The sequence below is a fragment of the Brachyistius frenatus genome, unplaced genomic scaffold (assembly GCF_029030835.1).
Source record: "Brachyistius frenatus isolate BFR_SWC_R1_liver_20210118 unplaced genomic scaffold, ASM2903083v1 Contig_3, whole genome shotgun sequence".
NCBI lineage: Eukaryota > Metazoa > Chordata > Actinopteri > Embiotocidae > Brachyistius > Brachyistius frenatus.
Genome location: NW_027210602.1, coordinates 3,800,284 through 3,818,974, shown reverse-complemented (window position 1 = coordinate 3,818,974; position 18,691 = coordinate 3,800,284). Strand labels below are relative to the sequence as shown.

Here is an 18,691-nt window from a genome sequence, read left to right as displayed (position 1 = left end):
TCTGTTATTACTGCAGATAAACAGAGAAAATTTGGTTTGTCAGCAATTTATCAAAAGCTGATCTATATTCTGTGACCTATGATATCAAATGCAGGGGTTTATAAGTTTACTATCGATCAGATTCAGAGACAAGCATTTGAGATGATTCACTTTACTATAGGGGGCTTCCACTGTTTGCCCCGATATCAGTTTCCTGCAAGACTTCGAGTCTCCTAACATTATACAACAGAGGTCAAAGTTAACATGAGTTCACAGAATGGCCACCAATATTACAATATACAAAATATAACGTTCCCATAACACAGATCCTCTATCTATTTAAATGATTGTCCTTTACAAAGACAACTTTAAAAGGTTACTTTATCTTACGTACTACCCTTTCAACCTCTGTGCCAACTGGTGTCTCAATTCCCACAAGACTGTGACAAACAGCCTTTTGTTACTTGATTATGTAACTTTAAAAACTAGATTGACAGCGCTGCATGTCATAAGTTTGACTGAAGAATCCTTTCCAAAAATCAAGTAGGTCTCTTTCTGTTTTTTCATGTGTTTCTGCCATCTCTCCTCCCCAATCACCCCATGTAATTTTCTCTAAATAGTCTCTTTGTTTCCATAATCAATGCACAATGAGAAACTGACAGACCTCTCTTTGCCGTGTTGGGGAGCAGGTCAGTTTTTTTTTTTTCTCATATGGGTACATTTCTCTCTCAAATATCCTGACAAACAGACAATCAATAGGAGATGCAGGGAGGCGAGGATTTGTAATGAGAGTGCCTCTCGCAGCGCAGTGAGACTGTGTCTGATTACTATTGGCAGACCAGAACACGATGAAAAAAGAGCCTGAGACTTCACCTCATGTGTTGCATCAGTTTCCCTCTGAAGTTTTCTTAGAAAACAAACACATGCGGGGATGGGAAGATTTCCAGAAGAGACAGCGAAAATTGGGCCTGAAAAATCTCCAAATGTGATGAATGGTGTGAGCCAAACAAAACCACTGAAATGACCAAGGGATGAATTAACAGAGGGAAGATGGAAATGGCAGACGAATGTACTGTAGCAAGATATATAGTAAGTCAGTAAAAGGAGCCCAAGTAGACAGACAGATGGAGCAGCAAAGGAGGGTTTAGGCTTGAGTCTCCCTAAATTTTTAGCCGCAATGTGCAGAGGTTACCTTACAGACACATGACTCTGTTGTCTATTCAACTCAATCTAGATTCAAGCACATGCTTATAATTTAATCCAGGTGATTAATTTCTGTGGGAAATGTGAGTAAAAAAGGCAAATTTATATGAAAAAAACCCACTAAAATCCTTGGTTTCTACAGGTCTATTGTTCGCCAAAACTCAGCACTGAGGCTTTTTACAGGACTTCTGAGAACTCCCACAACACTGCAAACTGCTTTCTGACATTACTGCGTTATTTGGAGCTGGCCGCATGGTCTCTTTTACTCCCCACTCTTTGCTACAACTAAAACTGTCACAGCACTACAGTATACTGGGGATGAGTCAAGAGAAAGACTCTGTGTTTGACAGGATTTGTCAAATTTATGTTATCAAATAATACCATATGTGTGGTTGAAAATTCATTGAATAAAATGCATAATTTGATGTCGCTTGAAGAAATATAAAATGCAAGTGTTCCAAAGTGATCCAAAGCCGCATGTTTATCATGGGCAAAATGTTTCACATGTGCACAATCACGTGTGTACTGTATGTGTGGTCACATATGATCACATGAGTTTTTGCACATCTGAAATTCATGTGTTTTTTCTGTAAGGGAGATTCAATTATGGAGAGTACCAGAGTCCTGTCTAAATTTAAAGAAGGACTAATGTGATATTTGAATTTCGGGGAACATGAGGTGAAAGCAATCATAAATTCAGAGGTGTCTCACCTTTAGAGCCTCTTCCAGGTTGTCCACTTTTCCTTGGAGTTGGCTCCTCTGCTGCTGAGCCACGTCTCTCTCCTGGCTCACTACAGTGAAGGTCTGTCTCAGCTGGTCATAGTCGGATCGCACCTGTGTGGACATGAATCACAATTCAAGTACAGACACAAAGAAGAAAAGGGCAAGAAATACAAGGAGGCGCAAGAGGAGGTTAAGTGGATTGTTAATAACACAAAGACTGCATGAAGTCAGTGGAGACAGAGGTAAAAGGAAAAACACAACAAAGTGAGGAAATAAAACATTTTAATTGTCTGTTTCAATGGAGGAGTTTCAAAATCCAGCCATTATTCTTTTTTGTTCTTTTAAAGAGAAAAATAAGCATGCAATTTTTGTTTGTTCTTGCAGGAGACCTAATTTTTACTTTTATGAATAGAAGCTGTTTCTTTTTTTGGGGGGGGGGCTGCAGGGTTGATTGAGAGTTCACAATTTGAAGAGAAATTAATCAGCACATTTCCATTTAGGCTCGATGAGACAGAGTTGCTGACTTGAGGACTCTGCCTCTCGTTTCTTCATCTGTCAGAGGCCTTGAGCTATGCTGGTCCCTCTAATGGTGGCCTCACAGGATTGGAGCTGAACCATCCCTCAGCCGTACATCCATCATCTCATTAATTAACAAAACAGATGAGCGCACAATAGATAAGCTCGCTCACTCAAAGTGCACAAAACTAGACTGCTGCAAAGAACATTAACTCATTTATTTTGTGGAATTTATGACTGGAGTTCAAGTCAGAAGTGTTAAGTATTGTAACAGTGGGACAAGCAGTAAAAATACAACCCCGTTTCCAGAAACGTTAAGACACTGTGTAAAGTGTAAATAAATACAGATTGTGATGATTTTCAAATCATGTAACCCCAAAAATGAAAATAGAACAAAGTTCTAAAGTTTACACAAAGTGCCATATTAATGTGGAATAACACTGCAAGGGTCGACTGACTCAATATTACCTTTCTTCACCTATCAAACACCTCACTAATTCAAAGAAGGCTATGCTAACACTATGCAGTAACTCATTGGGTTATCAAGTGGGCACCTCCCTTCACCGGTGTTTCGTTGAGTTCGGCCCACGACACTCAACGGCACTCAGCAGCAGTCCTGACATCCCAGAACTACTCCCCTCAACACTTACACCCACCACCTGTTCTCCACCTGTCTTACATCTAATCTAGTATGACTACATACTTTGGCAACGTTATCTTTGCTCAAAGCCACAACAAGACGACATATAAAATGTCAAAAGTGAGAACGTTTATTGTTTCCTTTGGAACATGTATGCTCATTTTGAATTTGGTGGCAGCAACAAAAATGGTGGGACAGGTCCCAAACATTTACAGAGTGTTGTTAGAAGAAAAAGTGATGCAACAAAGTGGTAAACATGCCCCTGTCCAAACTTTTTTGAGACGTGTTGCTGCCATCAAATTCAAAATGAGCCTATATTTTTCATAAAACAATACAATTTCTCAGTTTAAACATTTGACATGTTGTTCATTTGTGCTATTTTCAGCTAAATATGGATTTACATGATTTGCAAATCATCACATTTTACAGTGTCACAACTTTTTGGGGAACAGGGTTGTAATCATTAATATTTTCAAGGTAGCTATAATAATAATAATAATAATAATAATAATAATAATAATAACACATTTTATTTAAGGAGCTGTTATCTAGATGCTTCACGTAATACATGAAACAGTGATATAGAGTGATATAAAAGCAAACATTAACAGCAGAGGTCTGACAATAACAACATGTATTTCAGTTTCCTGAATGTTGTCTATTTAATCAGTTAAGGCGTGTTTGATATTTCTAATATGACTTTCTCATTTGCTGTCAATGCACAGTCCAGTACATTTTGCCTGTGTCTTTGCCATGATTGCACTTAACAAGCCAGTGTTATTCATTGCTACTGTATGTCTGACAGCACCGGACATACTTTTGCCCCACTTTCCTTTCATCCCGGTGCCCACCTTGTCGCTGCACAGATGGCATCGTTTTTTTTTTTGTGCCACTTTGGAGCAAACGCTCCAAGAGGAGTCCCTGGACACATGTCAAATCTGCCCCCTCTGTGAAAGTCACTATTAGCGCCAGAGCAGCTAATAGCCTACCATCGCAGACGTTCACCGTCTCTCCTTCTGGGTCTTTATGTATGAGCGTGTGAAGTCGGAAAACTTCCCCAGCAATGACACAATGACAGGAGAGGAAATATAGCAAAGAAATGTGTGTGTGTGTGTGTGTGTGTGTGTGTGTGTGTGTGTGTGTGTGTGTGTGTGTGTGTGTGTGTGTGTGTGTGTGTGTGTGTGTGTGTGTGTGCGTGCGTGCGTGCGTGCGTGCGTGCGTGCGTGTGTGTGTGTGCGATGGAAGATGTGACATCAATGTCACATGGTGTTCTGCCTGAGGAGGCAATATAAAGAATAAGGAGAATTAACACATAATATATACGATGATGGTAACCCGGCTGCAGGTGTATTGATCTGTGGAGATGGATCGCAGCTTCACACATAAGGTTGACCCATTTATAAGACATTGTGTATGTGATGTGTCGCTCCTGCATCACTGATACTGCGAAATGAAATCGATTTTACGATCGACCATCGCTTGCTCAACCATTGATCATCATTTGCGTGTGTGTGTGTGTGTGTGTCTTTGCAATACATGCTTGTACACTGCACGTGTGGATGCCTTACCTGGTCATACTTGGATGCCTTCAGGTGGTGGTTGATTAGCTCAAGGTTCAGACGATTTTTCTCCTGCAGGGCAGCATGGAGCTTTGCTTTCTGAAGAGAAATAGAACCAAAAAAAAACGAATAGTTTGAATGTCTTGTTACGTTATGATAAATTGCCTCGTTCGTTGCAGAGACTTTTAATATCTGACTGCATCATGTATGCAAGGCACCCAGCGCAACTCCATCTTAAAACTATTATATAAGCGACAGATGAAAGACTCAGGTTAGAGCCGATCCCTCCCTCCGCCTGTATGCATGTGTGTGTGCGGATAAGCTTTTCTCTAAGATGCTGTCTGGAGGACAAAACCCACAGCTGCATACTGTCACCCTCCATTTGGTATAGCACTGGGAATGGAGGCAGAGCTGAAAGAGACAGAAGGGGGAACAGGAAGAAAGAGAAGAAAAACTGGGATGGTTAGAAAGAGCAACAGGAAGTGAGAAAAAGGTTTGAGGGGGAAATAGAAACCAGAAACTGAGGAGAAAAAGGACGCAACGAGGGAACGGCGGTGTGTCAGCCGAATGCTAAATAAGCAAAGGAGCGCGTGATGTCAGTAAAATCTCGCAGGCTCAAAATGAGATTAAGTTGCAAACCACGTAAACGGATTGAAAAGCGGTGTGCAGCTCCTGTCTGCTCTCTCCACAGTCCAGATTCACATTCAGAAGTTGTCATGCCGCTGGTGCTGCAGGTACTCAAGCATTACATAATTACGCCAGACTCAAACTAGGACAAGGCTCTCCTCCTATCACAGCTCTGAGCATTCAAGAGTGATTTGACTGCGACTGGTCATATCCAGGCCCATAATACCACTTGAGCTCACTGTTGATTGTCACTCTCAGCATCCAAATATCAACATATGAGTAAGTAATTTATGACAGCAGTCAGGCCTCTCTTCTAATCAGCTTTGTCTTTAAATAAGCAGCAACAGGAGTTGATGACAGGTTTTATTTTCCTGGTAAGGATAAACCAGCAGGGCTTCAAAGGAATATGTCTCATTGATGTAAAAATGTTGCCTCCAAATAAAATAAATAGGTTTATGGCCTCCAAATTAGGATTTCCTTCCGTCACTGTCTGAGTATGTGTAGGTTTTAAAGTGAGCAGATTAGAATAGATTCCTGAGAGACTGAAACACAGCAAAGATTCTTTCTGTGCTGTTTTCATTTAACACAGAAGAGCTGCAAAAAAGGAATCGAAGTTTTGTTTGTCAAAATCGGGAAGAGGAAAGATTGTGCAGCTCAGAAGTTCATGATCAAATTTATCAGTACAAAGCGAGGAACTCAATACACCCTGTCCAAAAAGGAGGAGAGGAGAACAGAGAAGACAGTGAAGGGCCAGCCACATTCATTCATCTCTTTGTGTGCAGGCAGAGAGACAGCCAGGGATGTCGGAGAAAGACACAATCAAACTGGGACATAGATGGAGAACAGACAAGGACGGGAAGACACAGAGACTGGTGAGTGAGTTCAGTTGCTGCTTTTTGTTGTGTAACTCTATTGCCACATCACATCACTGCAGACGACAAGAGTTTTCAGTGCACAGAACCACACCTAGCTACAGTAGCAGCCACAAATGATCGTGTTCCTCTGGCTTCAGCTGTTAATTAAGTAGATGCGGCACATCATGAGGTGTCAGCTGCAGACGTCCTCTGCGCTGACACCCCAGGACACGGCCTGGTAGTGGACGAAGTCAGGAAGCAGGGTTAGAAATGCAAAATGGAAGGAATGTAAAAAAAAAAAAAAAAAAAAATTGACTCGTCCGAGCGGCATCAGATTCAGCTGATGCTTTGGCAGCCTTAACCGATCTCTCCAGTTTCTCTTACTCAACCTGTGTTCCTGTCAGCCAAAAGAAAGTTTATAGCTCAGTTAAGGCAGTTGGAGTACAGAAACAAAAGAGAGAGAGAGAACCAAAGAAACAAAGAAGAATGACCTTTTAAAGGCTTCTTTTTATGGGCCTCAGGAATGATGTCTGCTTCTCCTCTTCCTCCCACCTCCAGTGAATCACACATTCACAGCTCAGCTTAACACTCCATAACATCTTGTAAACACGGCGCTGTACTGCGAAGCCAAGGGACACACACATTTCTGTGCCAATTTAAACCTTCAATATGCACAAATAAACAGAGAAATCTGGTTCAATGATACAAAGGATATGCTAATTGGACCTTCTCTTATGGAAAACACAGCCTAACGGGGACTCCGAGGACATCTGTGCAGATCCGTGCTGGAGTGAACGTGCGGCATGCGTGTGTCCATGTGTGAATCTCTGCATGGTTGTGAAATTGGAGATCCATATGTGCGTGCAGAGAGAGTGGACAGGCTAGGAGGGAGAGACCTCAACACCACTGATGACTAATTCACTCTGACAACTTTCTTTCTTCCTTCCTCGTCTGTCTTTTCTCTCCATCTATGTCTTTACACACACACACACACACACACACACACACACACACACACACACACACACACACACACACACACACACACACACACACACACACACACACACACACTGATGCATGTACTTTCCCCTCCATCACCACCATGATTATCATTCTCTCCCCAAACCCAATAATTTAGCTGCTGGCCCTGCTCTGCTTACTGCAGCCAGCCTCTCACCAAGCTTCTAAAGTCCCTGAATGTTCGGTGCATCCAAATGAACGTCCGTCTGGATTTGTATTGGATTATCTTTTTTTTTTTTGTATAAGCAACTCGGGATCCTTAAAAAAGTAGTCTTTTCACAAATATTTCTAAATTTAAAAAAAAGGTAACTTCTCTCCAACAAGATTTCCAAGAAGATGGTTGCTGTATCTCAGCCCATTTCATCCTGTTTTGTAAAACCATAATAATATTTGAATGTTGTGTCGTGATCACCTTGACATTACTTGTTTGGTTTGACGTCAAATTATTAGTGCTTGGCATAATCACTGGAAGGGTTCTAGTCGTATCATGAATAACACAATTACTATATGTTTACACAATGATTGTGGTTATTATAACGTCACGCATCACTGAGTCAGCAAGTCTGCGAAAAGTTGCAGTATATTTTGTCATGTGAATGCTAGTTTCCTTAATGTGGCCAACAAGGTGTATATGTGTATGTGAAAATATTTTCTTCCAGTTATTGGTCCTGCTGGGATTTCTTGATCTCATGATGTGGGGATCTGTGCAGTAGAAACTGCTTAAAAGTAACAGGAAATGATTCAATTTGATGTACTTACTTGGATCCACTGAGACATATTCAAACATACTGGGTTAAATATAAATGGGGAAAAATAATCTTAAAATAATTCCCTGTATCCATCATAGAGAACACCCAGCTTTGTTTAGTCAAATGTAAATAGCTGGTTTTTAGCAGAAAACCCTGAACATGCAGGATTTTACAGTGACTTATTCAATTTAATTCTGTATGAAGAAACATTCATTCTTTCAAACTGGGAACATAATGGGAATTAATTGCAACATCCAAATGTTGTCCCGTGCAAGCGAACAGAGGATTACACGGACAGGATCTTGGATTTGCTTAATTTCAAAATAATTTTTTTTGGATCATAATGGCAATATTGAATATTTCATCATCACATTTGATGGAATAAGCCGGTAGCCGATGCAGTGCAGCGATTTGGAAGATGACTACAGCTGACTCTAAATTGGATTTTTGTGGAAAGGGGGGATTGCTACTGTTTCCTCAGGAGGATTGCCATTAATTAGATGTCACGTAAGAAACACTTTGTTCCACTTAACCATGGGTGGAAAGACACCGACAACATCTGCTGTCTTCAGTGAGAGCACCGTGGAAGTCACAAACAGAGATGCACCACGCGTCTGTTATCGTTGATTAATTCTGACAGTCATATAGAATAAATAAAAATAGATATGTAATCAGGAATGTTTTCACCCAACAGGAACTCCAAGTAAAAGTTAAACTGGAGTTCATGAGTAACATTTGGGAGAAGATTCCCTCGCTGTACTCAAACTGTTGTACTTTAATACAAACATTGCATTCTCACCCTATTTCTCTCCCCGATCTCCTTTTCTTTTTCTTCTGTAAGTTATATTAAGTACGGCTCAGGCTGGTTCTTTAAACTGATTTTCTAACAAAACATTTCACTCTGCTGGATCAGATTATTTCAATCTTCTTCAAATATTGTGATATTATAAACAGATTATTCCCTCCACTTCCCTCCACTAAATTTTATGCTGAATGCAATGACGGGATGGCTGTTAATGTGTGTGTCTACAGACAACTGTTCCAAACAACTGAGTGCGTCAAAGATTGTTCTGCACTTGTGGTTAAAGAATGGAAAAAAATAGAGTCAGAGCCGTGAATGGTGTATCACCACTAACAGCTGCTGCTGTAAAAGTAAAGTCTGTTCAGCACCATCTCTTACCATGTCTAAAGCAGTCAGCACCACGGACAGCTCCTCAACTGATGTCTCTTAAATTTCAGCATCTTGTGAACTAGCCCCTTACAAACTTCTGAATATTGTCATAATATTACATCACATTCACAGTACTGCCAAGTACTTTTTAAAGCATACTATGAGGTTTTAGATTGATTTCTCCGCTGCTATAGAGAGTCAGTGGTTTCAGTTCAGCTATGAATTACAAAGTACCCAGTAAATCTCGTGACCACTAAATATTTTACAGGTGAAATCCCCTTTGTTTGTATCACACATGTGCACGAGGAGGCAAATGTCGATGTGCAGAGTGGTGGGCGATATGAGACAAAGTCATGCCACCAGTTTTGCACTATTCCACTAATAAAAAAGCTGGCAATGCAGAAAGACATCAATGTGCCCATAAAGGCAGTTTAGAGGAATATTTTAAATATATTGACAACAATTGTAGAAAAATGTTCTGTGAAAATGCATTCAACAAACAGAGTGTTAAACATTGAGACTTAATGATTCGCTCCCATTTGATATTAATGCAGAGTTGAGACAGGTCTGTTCACAAGAAATGTCGCATTGGTTGCAAATGTAGTTTTAGTAACAGAAATAAGGATATTTTTACTGTGATATTTCTCCCACCCGAAGCATCTTTGAAATAGAAAAGAAACCAATGAGTGACTGCAGACTTAAAACCTTAAAACACATGAAACCACCAGTGTGATCGTTGACTGTCGATTAACAACACAACGCATCCAACAGACGACGCACTTTCAAGGTTGATGGTAACTTGACGACGTTTGTACGTTGACACTGTATGTCCCCACTTAAGGAATTGCTTATGAAAGTGAGAAATATTTTGGAGGATTTATTGTGAAGCACCAGAGAGGTCTACACTGCAGCATAAAAGATGATATATAACACAGACTTTGTCCTCTGAAGGGCTTAGTAGGTGTTTGCCTTTTCACAAGAGAATATGCGACTTCAATCCCACTTGATCTTCAGCCAAACATCGGCTTCCTTGGCACACTGTAGTAAGTTCCAAGAGCATTTTGAGATCAATCGTTTATAATGCTGTTAATGCTGCGCATTACCTTTGGTTTACAACATAGGCATGACACCAGAACAAGTGCTTTCTAAAAGCTGCACAGTGCATTCACAGACAGTGTTTTACTTTAACCTTTAAGTCCGGTTGTGTTCATGCGTGTCATTTTATTTGGAAAACCTGCCCTTCAGATTTGGACTGCAACCTTTTGCATTGCTCGTCTTTTCTTTATGCTTATTATGAAATGCAGTTCATGGTAACTGTTACCATAATGTCATCAATATATTATTTATAAACATGCTATTAAAATATTCCCTTTTATATGTCAAAGAATCATCATCTGACATTCCTCGATCCACTGCCACCAATGTGTCTCTACAGGTGCCTCATTTATAAAACATAAATGAGTGGCTAATGTAGTTTTGAAGGTAGGTTGTGGGTACACTTGTGTTTATGTGTCAGCACACGCATATGTGTCACGGTCGTCAGGGCTACGGGGCCATTTCTACTACGTGTAAACTGTGGACACAGATGGCGGTGGGTAATACCAATACAGTGAAGCGTGAGTTGAAGTGTGTGTGTGTGTGTGTGTGTGTGTGTGTGTGTGTGTGTGTGTGTGTGTGTGTGTGTGTGTGTGTGTGTGTGTGTGTGTGTGTGTGTGTGTGTGTGTGTGTGTGTGTGTGTGTGTGTGTGTGTGTGTGTGTGTGTGTGTGTGTGTGTGTGTGTGTGTGCATGCAAGCATGAATGAGTTGCATAACTAGCATCTCCAGGCATACATTAGCCTTAAGCTCTTCTGCGCCCATAGTGCTCCAGACCTTTCATTTGAATCCTAAGCATTCAAAATCCCCCAAATTATTCATATGGTAAGAAATACCTAACATAATAAACAAACACACGCACACACTCCATTAAGTTCAAAGACTTATTCTAACATACTAATGATCTGAGGGAACCCCCTGTTGCCAGGGAATATGTAAATAAAGGCTTGAAAAAAATCTCTGAATTTGAAATATGTGACTCACTCCTGCAGATATAATAATGTGGATGAACTGGAGCTTGAATGGAAACCCTGCCTACGCAGTCACAGACGTTTAATATTAAAAAAAATATCACAAGCCCAAAACCTCTATGTCAGGTCAATGTGGCAGCCAAAATTTGTATGTACATACAAAATCCTCTTACAAAGAAGGAATCACTGTACAGTGTTTTGTGCTCAGTGAAAAGCACATAGTCAAGATTTCATCAAGAATGAAGTGTGCAAAAACTCAAATCTGTGCACAAATATGGAGCCTTCTGGGACATGCAGTTCAGAGTTTCGCTCAACTCTTGAACAAAAATCAAACAGTTAATGTTTTGTTCAAACACCCTGACTTCTACTACATCCCATTTTTTTTGTGCCTGTGTGCACATGTGAACTCCGCTGTCCGCCTCTGACAGAGCAGGAGACAACCCAGGGAAGACATAGAAGACAAGAGGAGAGGCAGGGAGAGGCCGGCGCTCATCAGGAGAGATGAACTTTTCCTCCATGTAGCACACATCCTCATTCACGTCACTGCCCAACCCCCTTTACGCTTCTCTCTTTACGCGTGGCAAGGTTAATATTATTAACTGTATTATTTACATATGCCCTGTTTATAGAGTGTTTGCCTTTAAATCAACAACAAAGACGGGCCGATTTCCCCATGTCAAACACCTGAAAGTAACAATTAGCTACCACTCTCCTCAAGCAGGAGCCTGTTTCGTCAAACTTCATGTAAAATGCAATTTTACATTAAAAAAATTCACATTTTCCTTAGTAAAACACACAGCATTATTATGACGTATGCATAAACATACAAGAGACATTCAAAAATATAAGTCTGAATGCATGACATGACACTGCCAATAAATCACAATCTGTATATGAGCAATGTTTACAAATCACCAAAACAGCCTCTTCTATTGTTGTGTACTTTAGAAGCACTGAAAAAAATATGTGATTAATTAACTTCAATCAACAGAAAAGTGATCACCAAAGATTCGTATAATTGATTTAGTTCCTCATATGTGAGGATAAGCTGATTTTCTGCCACTGCAGAATGGATTTTGTACCATTTGTCAGACAAAACAAGAGTTTTAAAAAATAATGTTGGGTCCCGGAGTCGTGGTGGTCATTATTCAACATTTTCTGCCATTTTACAGTTAACAGGTAATTCATATAAAATAACAGGCAGGTTGAGCGACTATGCTAATGCTATATAGCTGATCAAATCTAATGTCAAAATGAGATGGGTGTAAAGATTAGTTCCCAAAAAAGAACTTTGATTATAGTCTGCTTACTTTTTTTTTTATTTATTTTTTTTTTATTTCACTTTATTAATCCCCGAGGGGAAATTTCTTCGCTACAGCAGGGGGGCTCTCAGGGTGGAGCTGCTGCAACAGGCTGCCACTAGCGTGGCGCCCGGTAACCTGACCTGAGGTGCATGTTTTTACACCTCTACACATTGAAAAACCTAAAAGAAAAAAAAAAAAAAAAAAGAGGAGGTTGTCAACTTGAGCAACAAAAACGGAATTAAAAGTAAATTTTGCAAAGAGAGTTTCAAGTAAACACGCTATAATCTGTAACATTACGTTAGTTCTCCGGTATATTACGGTATGTGTCATTTCATGTCAGATTCTGATTGGTTAGTTTGGATCGCTGTAACATATTTGTTTTGGTCTTCAATTTTTCTTAGAATATTGACGCAGCTTGTTATTGGTCACCAAAGATATCAAACCTTCAGACCTGACAGCCAAAAATCATTTTGTGTACAGGAACCTTTAATGTTAGTGCCAGTAACAGCCACAGTTTCCTACAGTTAACAAAAAATCTACATTAGAAGCACAAATTGATGATAAACGTGAATTGTGATATGTTCAAATCACATTTAATCCAATTTGAAAGGGGTCTGAACAGCCCCAAGAAGAAAGAGGGCAAAGTTTAACTGGGTACTCTATGTGATATGTAGAGGTGATCCATCTGGACTGTATATGCAAACCCCTGAGGGAAACACACCGGCTTCCCTTAAGAATACACATGCCCCATGGGAATATTATGGCATGGGAGTGTGCATACTGAAGTGTGTGTGTGTGTGTGTGTGTGTGTGTGTGTGTGTGTGTGTGTGTGTGTGTGTGTGTGTGTGTGTGTGTGTGTGTGTGTGTGTGTGTGTGTGTGTGTGTGTGTGTGTGTGTGTGTGTGTGTGTGTGTGTGTGTGTGTGTGTGTGCTGTATGTACAAATGGAGGGAGCAGGCAGTGAGAGTGAAATCGGGCTCCACTGACGTGGACATTAAAGCTTCTAGTCACACTGATGACACAACACATTTGATGTGAACAGGACCTATTGTTTCCTCAGGCCACACAGAGAATATCAGAGGGCTGGAAGATAAATTCTGAGGAAGATCAGTGTGATGCTAATGAGGAGCCCAAGAGCTGGTTAGGGATTACATGTGCTTGGATGGACCTTCATGCTCACATAATGCCTCAATGGACCTTCATGTTTGGAATACACAAGTGCACACTCACAAACACACACAGACAAGCCGGCACGTAAATGCCCAAGCACACACAAATCCATAAACGTTCTTACACACATACAGAAATGACAAAAGGCCGCGGGATGCACATACTTCCACATACACGTGTGCAGTCACAAACACACTCACACACAGACGATACCCACAGGTACACACTAACATGACCCCGATCTGCAGCAAAACACGCTGCATGAGTGCTAAATAATTTACATCTGACCCCATTGCACAGTTGCTAAAATGTACAGTACGCTAGAAACACACTTAACGGAGCCTTAGCAGAGGTTTTTCTCACCACTGTTTTCTTAACAGTTTGTATCCATTAGACATACAATTATATCCTTAATAGCATGTTCTCTACCATTGTATATGTGAGGTATTTATGCAATGGTAAACTTTTCTCATCCTCATCAGCAGCTGCTTCAAAATGCTGCAGACCATCTTCTAACAAAGACAAAGCACTGCGAGGATGTTACGCTAGTGCTGGCCTCTTTCCATTGGAGCCTGGAATTCATTATAATATTTTAGTTTTTACCTATCGTGCACTATACGCTGAAGCTCTGGAGTGCATTTCTGAGTTGCTGGGTCCATATGCTGCAGTAACATAAAGTCTCTCGTGGGCAAACAAGAGTTTACAGGCAGTTCCAAGAATTGGGATTAAAATGAAGGGAAATCAAGCAAACAGCTGTGTTTATCCTAAAGCTTTGGAACAATACTTCTCATTATTGAACCATCAAATTCCATTAACTTTTTTTTATTATTATTATTATTATTATTATTATTATTATTATGAGTACTTTTATTATGAATACTTTTATTTCTTTTTAGGTGCTTTTGTGTTTCTTATCATTTTGTCTATTGATTATTTTTATGTTTGTGTGTTTGGAATGTATTTATTGTGAAGACCTTTTATTTCGTAAAGTGCTATCTAAATAAATCTTTACTTAGTGTACGTGCATGCTTACTCTGTCGCCAACATTAGTGGTGCACGAGCAACCAGATGGTTGATTTTGTTAGCGGAGCAGTTATGAAGCTGCAAAGCAACACAGAAAAAAAAAAAAAAAAAGAATTAGCACTGCTACCACGATTAAGTTTAGCCTTTGAACAAAACGTGCAAAGCAGCACTTAACCCCCCTCCACCTGTCGTCACAGTTGTTTTGAGGATGCCCGATCAAAGAATTTTCAAAAATGCTCACGTTGGAGGAAAAACAGCACATCTGCTTCACATCATCTGCGTACAAAAAAAAAAAAAAAAAAAAAACTTCTAGTTTTGCTCTGTATGACAACAGATCAATCTGTATCTGCTGAGCATGCTTGAAAAATCTGTTTAGGCTTAAACCTGAGGTCTTAGACAACAAATATGGGGATTTCGATAATGGCTCCTGTAACACATCAGGTATGACCAAGTTGAATCTCTCCGTTGGGCAGGAATCAGTAGCACAGAGCAATAGGTGACAGTTACAAGAGCACAGGTCCTGTCATGTCGTCTGCATCCAAACAGGCATGCCTGTCTGACATTGTGTACTCATCTATCCCTCCTTCCTCTTTCTCCTCCTTCTCTCCATCTAGTTGCCCTTGGTGTTCAGTCCAACGAAGGCTTCTGTCCTATGTTTAATCATTCAGGCCCTTACAGAAACAAAACACGAGGGACAAAAAAGAGAATAGCAGGGCTGAGCGAAGGAAGACGTAGCAAATGATGGAGGCACAAGACAGAGACAAATTAGGTAAGAGTAGGCAATCAAGAAGTTATTTAGAGGAACAGACTGAGAGAGAAAAGTATAATCAGGAGAGAAAGGGGCCTAAAGCAAATGAAAGGGAGAAGACAGCCTAAAAAAAAATTACATGGGACAGTGGGAGACAGTTAGTGACGTGGAATTAACAGGCTTTTATCAGCATGCTCTGTTGCCAAAGGGCTCACCTAGCCTGGCAGAGTCACGCTGGGACTATGTAGCAATACAAAACCAAATAGGCCACAATATCAAGTTTTTTGAAAGAGCACTTTGAGCTGCTACACGATCTTACACGTGCAAAAAAACGAACGACGTCGTATGACTTAGTTTCGAGGTCACACAGGCTTTTAGCAATGTTATCCAGCGGACACTTGTCCTCAAATGATCAGGGAGAGAATCTAAAAATGCATTTGTTCTATTAATATTATCTGATTACTCAAACCCAGTGATACTGGGTAAATCAGTTAAAAAAAGGTGAATCAATGTTCAAATACACATCTGCAACCACTTATTTCATGAGACGGGAAATAACTTGAATAAGGAGCCAATACACACTACTTGCATGACAACATAACTTAAGCACTACTCATATTGTGTCTTCATCAAACTGTGTCTGTATTTAGACTTCAATCAGACATCCATTTTCTTCTGATATCCCTCCTCTTCCTCCTCTGCCCCACCCTCTTCCTTCTTGCTTGTTCTCCCTCTGCAGCAGTGCTCTGTGTCTTTCCTTTAATATAACTTCTGTGTATCTTGAAAATCTGCCAGGAAATGTGAGGAGGAAATGTTGCTTTATTATTTCTATCTCTGCTCCCCCCGCTGGCTAAGTGACAACACTTATGGCGTGTATGCTCGCAATCAATACAGCGCTCACTCATATTCAGGCATGTGTTCACATTCTGAGCTACACACACACACACACACACACACACACACACACACACACACACACACACACACACACACACACACACACACACATTGCGTGCACACACACGGCGAGGGTAAGGGTGAGGGGAGGGGTGATGGGGGTTGCTATAGAAACTGTTCTCTTTCAGGTATGGTGTGTCAGGATGATAAAAAATTTTTTTTAAAGTAGCAATGAACTATCACACGCAACATATCTGATGCCATTTGAACTGCCTGAATGTAAAGCTGTATTCGAGCACCGTAAACAAAAGACGTATAATTTATAGAGTGTAATAATATATTATGTGTACGTTAAGCAATAAAATACGATTTAAAAAAAAAAATTATGTGGACTTGCAGCAGGGCTTATGAGTACAATAACTGCAAGAACACATTCAGTCTATTTGTAAAGCGAAAATGTGGGGGAGTGTGAATGAAGGCACTTAATCTGGAGTAAATGTGTGTTGTGTCTGTGTGCACGTAATATACACAAAGGTTAGCTGATGTACAACTCTGTGACTGTGTTTACTGTCCTCTGGTTTACTCTGTCTCCACAAGTTAGTATATTACGTACGTACTATATACAAGTATGTAGTGCCACGCCCCTCAAAGGCTGTCACTGTAGGGATTATTGCAGTGCCTGTACATCTGGGGGAACATTTTGATCAGTCAAGGAGGCTGTCTTTTGGCTGCCAGACTCCCCTGATAATCTCAAGAGAGGAGCACGAGAGAAAATCAGTCATGAGACCGAAAACACATGTTTCATTTCCCCTATCTTCTTCCCTCTATCTCCCTCCTTCTTGCCCTCTGGCATCCAACTGAATGTCAGTTGGCACAGCCAACCAGCCTGCCGCATGGAGATGAAGAAGTGGAAGAAGACGAAGAAGAAATGTGGGAGAAAGGTGCATGAGGAGCAAGATTAGGAGAATGAGATTTTTTTTCTTGCAACCTGTTTTTTTGTTGCTGTGTGTTTTCACAGGGTACAGAGAAAAAAAGAGACAAGATATTGTAAACAGAGAAACAGAGGAGGAACATAGCGCCGGTTGGGAAAGCAAAATGCTGCAAAATGAGACTTAAGCAAAGCCGTCTGTGCACCAGTTCTGTCCTTCTCCTCAGTATTTCTCCTTTGGTGTCTCACCCGCCCACACAGCCATATATTCAAACATATGCAAGGTGAATGCATATGGACCCTGAATATTCTAACCTACTCACACACACACACACACACACACACACACACACACACACACACACACACACACACACACACACACACACACACACACACACACACACACACACACACACACACACACACACACACACACACACACACACACACAGCTTTGATTTCTCTCGTTCCAACAACTGACCTAATATGAGCGCAGTCTAATCTACTCATCAAGGAGATGCAAATTTGTCTTCCATACACAAAACATAAATGTCAAGTTTTCTTTAAATTACAATGAGACATGACAAGAAGCATCCGACTGTCTGTGACATTTTCATTTATAGAGAAAATGTCTTCATATTTAACTTTTAACCAGCTCTATTTAACCGTAACTTTAGCACAACTGCGCCTATTTGCTTCACTTATTCAACCTTTCTCTTGCTTATGGTAGCCAAAATATTAGAAACACAATACAGTTCAGCAGCCCTACAAACAACAACCTTCCACTACAACACACAATTAATGCGAAAACAATAAAAACGTGAACATTTTCAATCTTCATGAAAGTAGAATTATTGTGTTAGACTGCAAAAGATGGAGCAACTGCACTTGGAGTGCGTTGAGTGCATCACTTTGTCATGCGCACACACAAACATATTAGCAAGAGACTTTCCTCATGAGTGTGGACAACCAGTGAAGGGTATCAATCAGCCACGAGCGGGTTAATATTCATCACCAACACCTGGCAACCCTTCAGCAAGTAGGAACCAGGAAAAGCTCAGGTTACCGAAGCCGATAACGTCGAGGCACACACACGGACACACGTAAAACCAATTTGTTTGTCAAAGAGCCGCACGTTCGCCTCTGTTCCTGTATCTCTAAGTGATCATGTGAACATGTGTCTACAGATGCTGCATATGCTTATGTACTAAGGACATATTATTTATGTATTCAATCATAATTTGACAAAGGCGAGTACTGTCCAACAAATCCAAGCAAACACACGCATTCTCACATGCACATACTATCTTCACCAAGCAATAAACACACCATTAGACCCACACACCGTAACCCCACCCCTCACCCTTAAACACACACACACACACACACACACACACACACACACACACACACACACACACACACACACACACACACACACACACACACACACACACACACACACACACACACATCTCCAAACAGGTGGCTCTGCTTCAGTCGAGAAACAGGA

General features: G+C 40.6%; 1 protein-coding gene across 8 annotated transcripts in view; it reads right to left on the bottom strand.

Annotated features, from left to right (window-relative positions):
* The window catches only part of rimbp2a (RIMS binding protein 2a), a 66,030-nt gene that overhangs the window by 27,829 nt on the left and 19,510 nt on the right, over positions 1–18,691 (bottom strand). For all 8 annotated transcript variants that reach the window (XM_069703860.1, XM_069703826.1, XM_069703799.1 and 5 more), the window contains 2 exons: positions 4,630–4,719; positions 1,894–2,016 (listed from right to left, as the gene is read on the bottom strand). In XM_069703860.1, the coding sequence (XP_069559961.1) occupies positions 1,894–2,016; positions 4,630–4,719 (213 nt within the window). The remainder of the gene's footprint in view (positions 1–1,893; positions 2,017–4,629; positions 4,720–18,691) is intronic.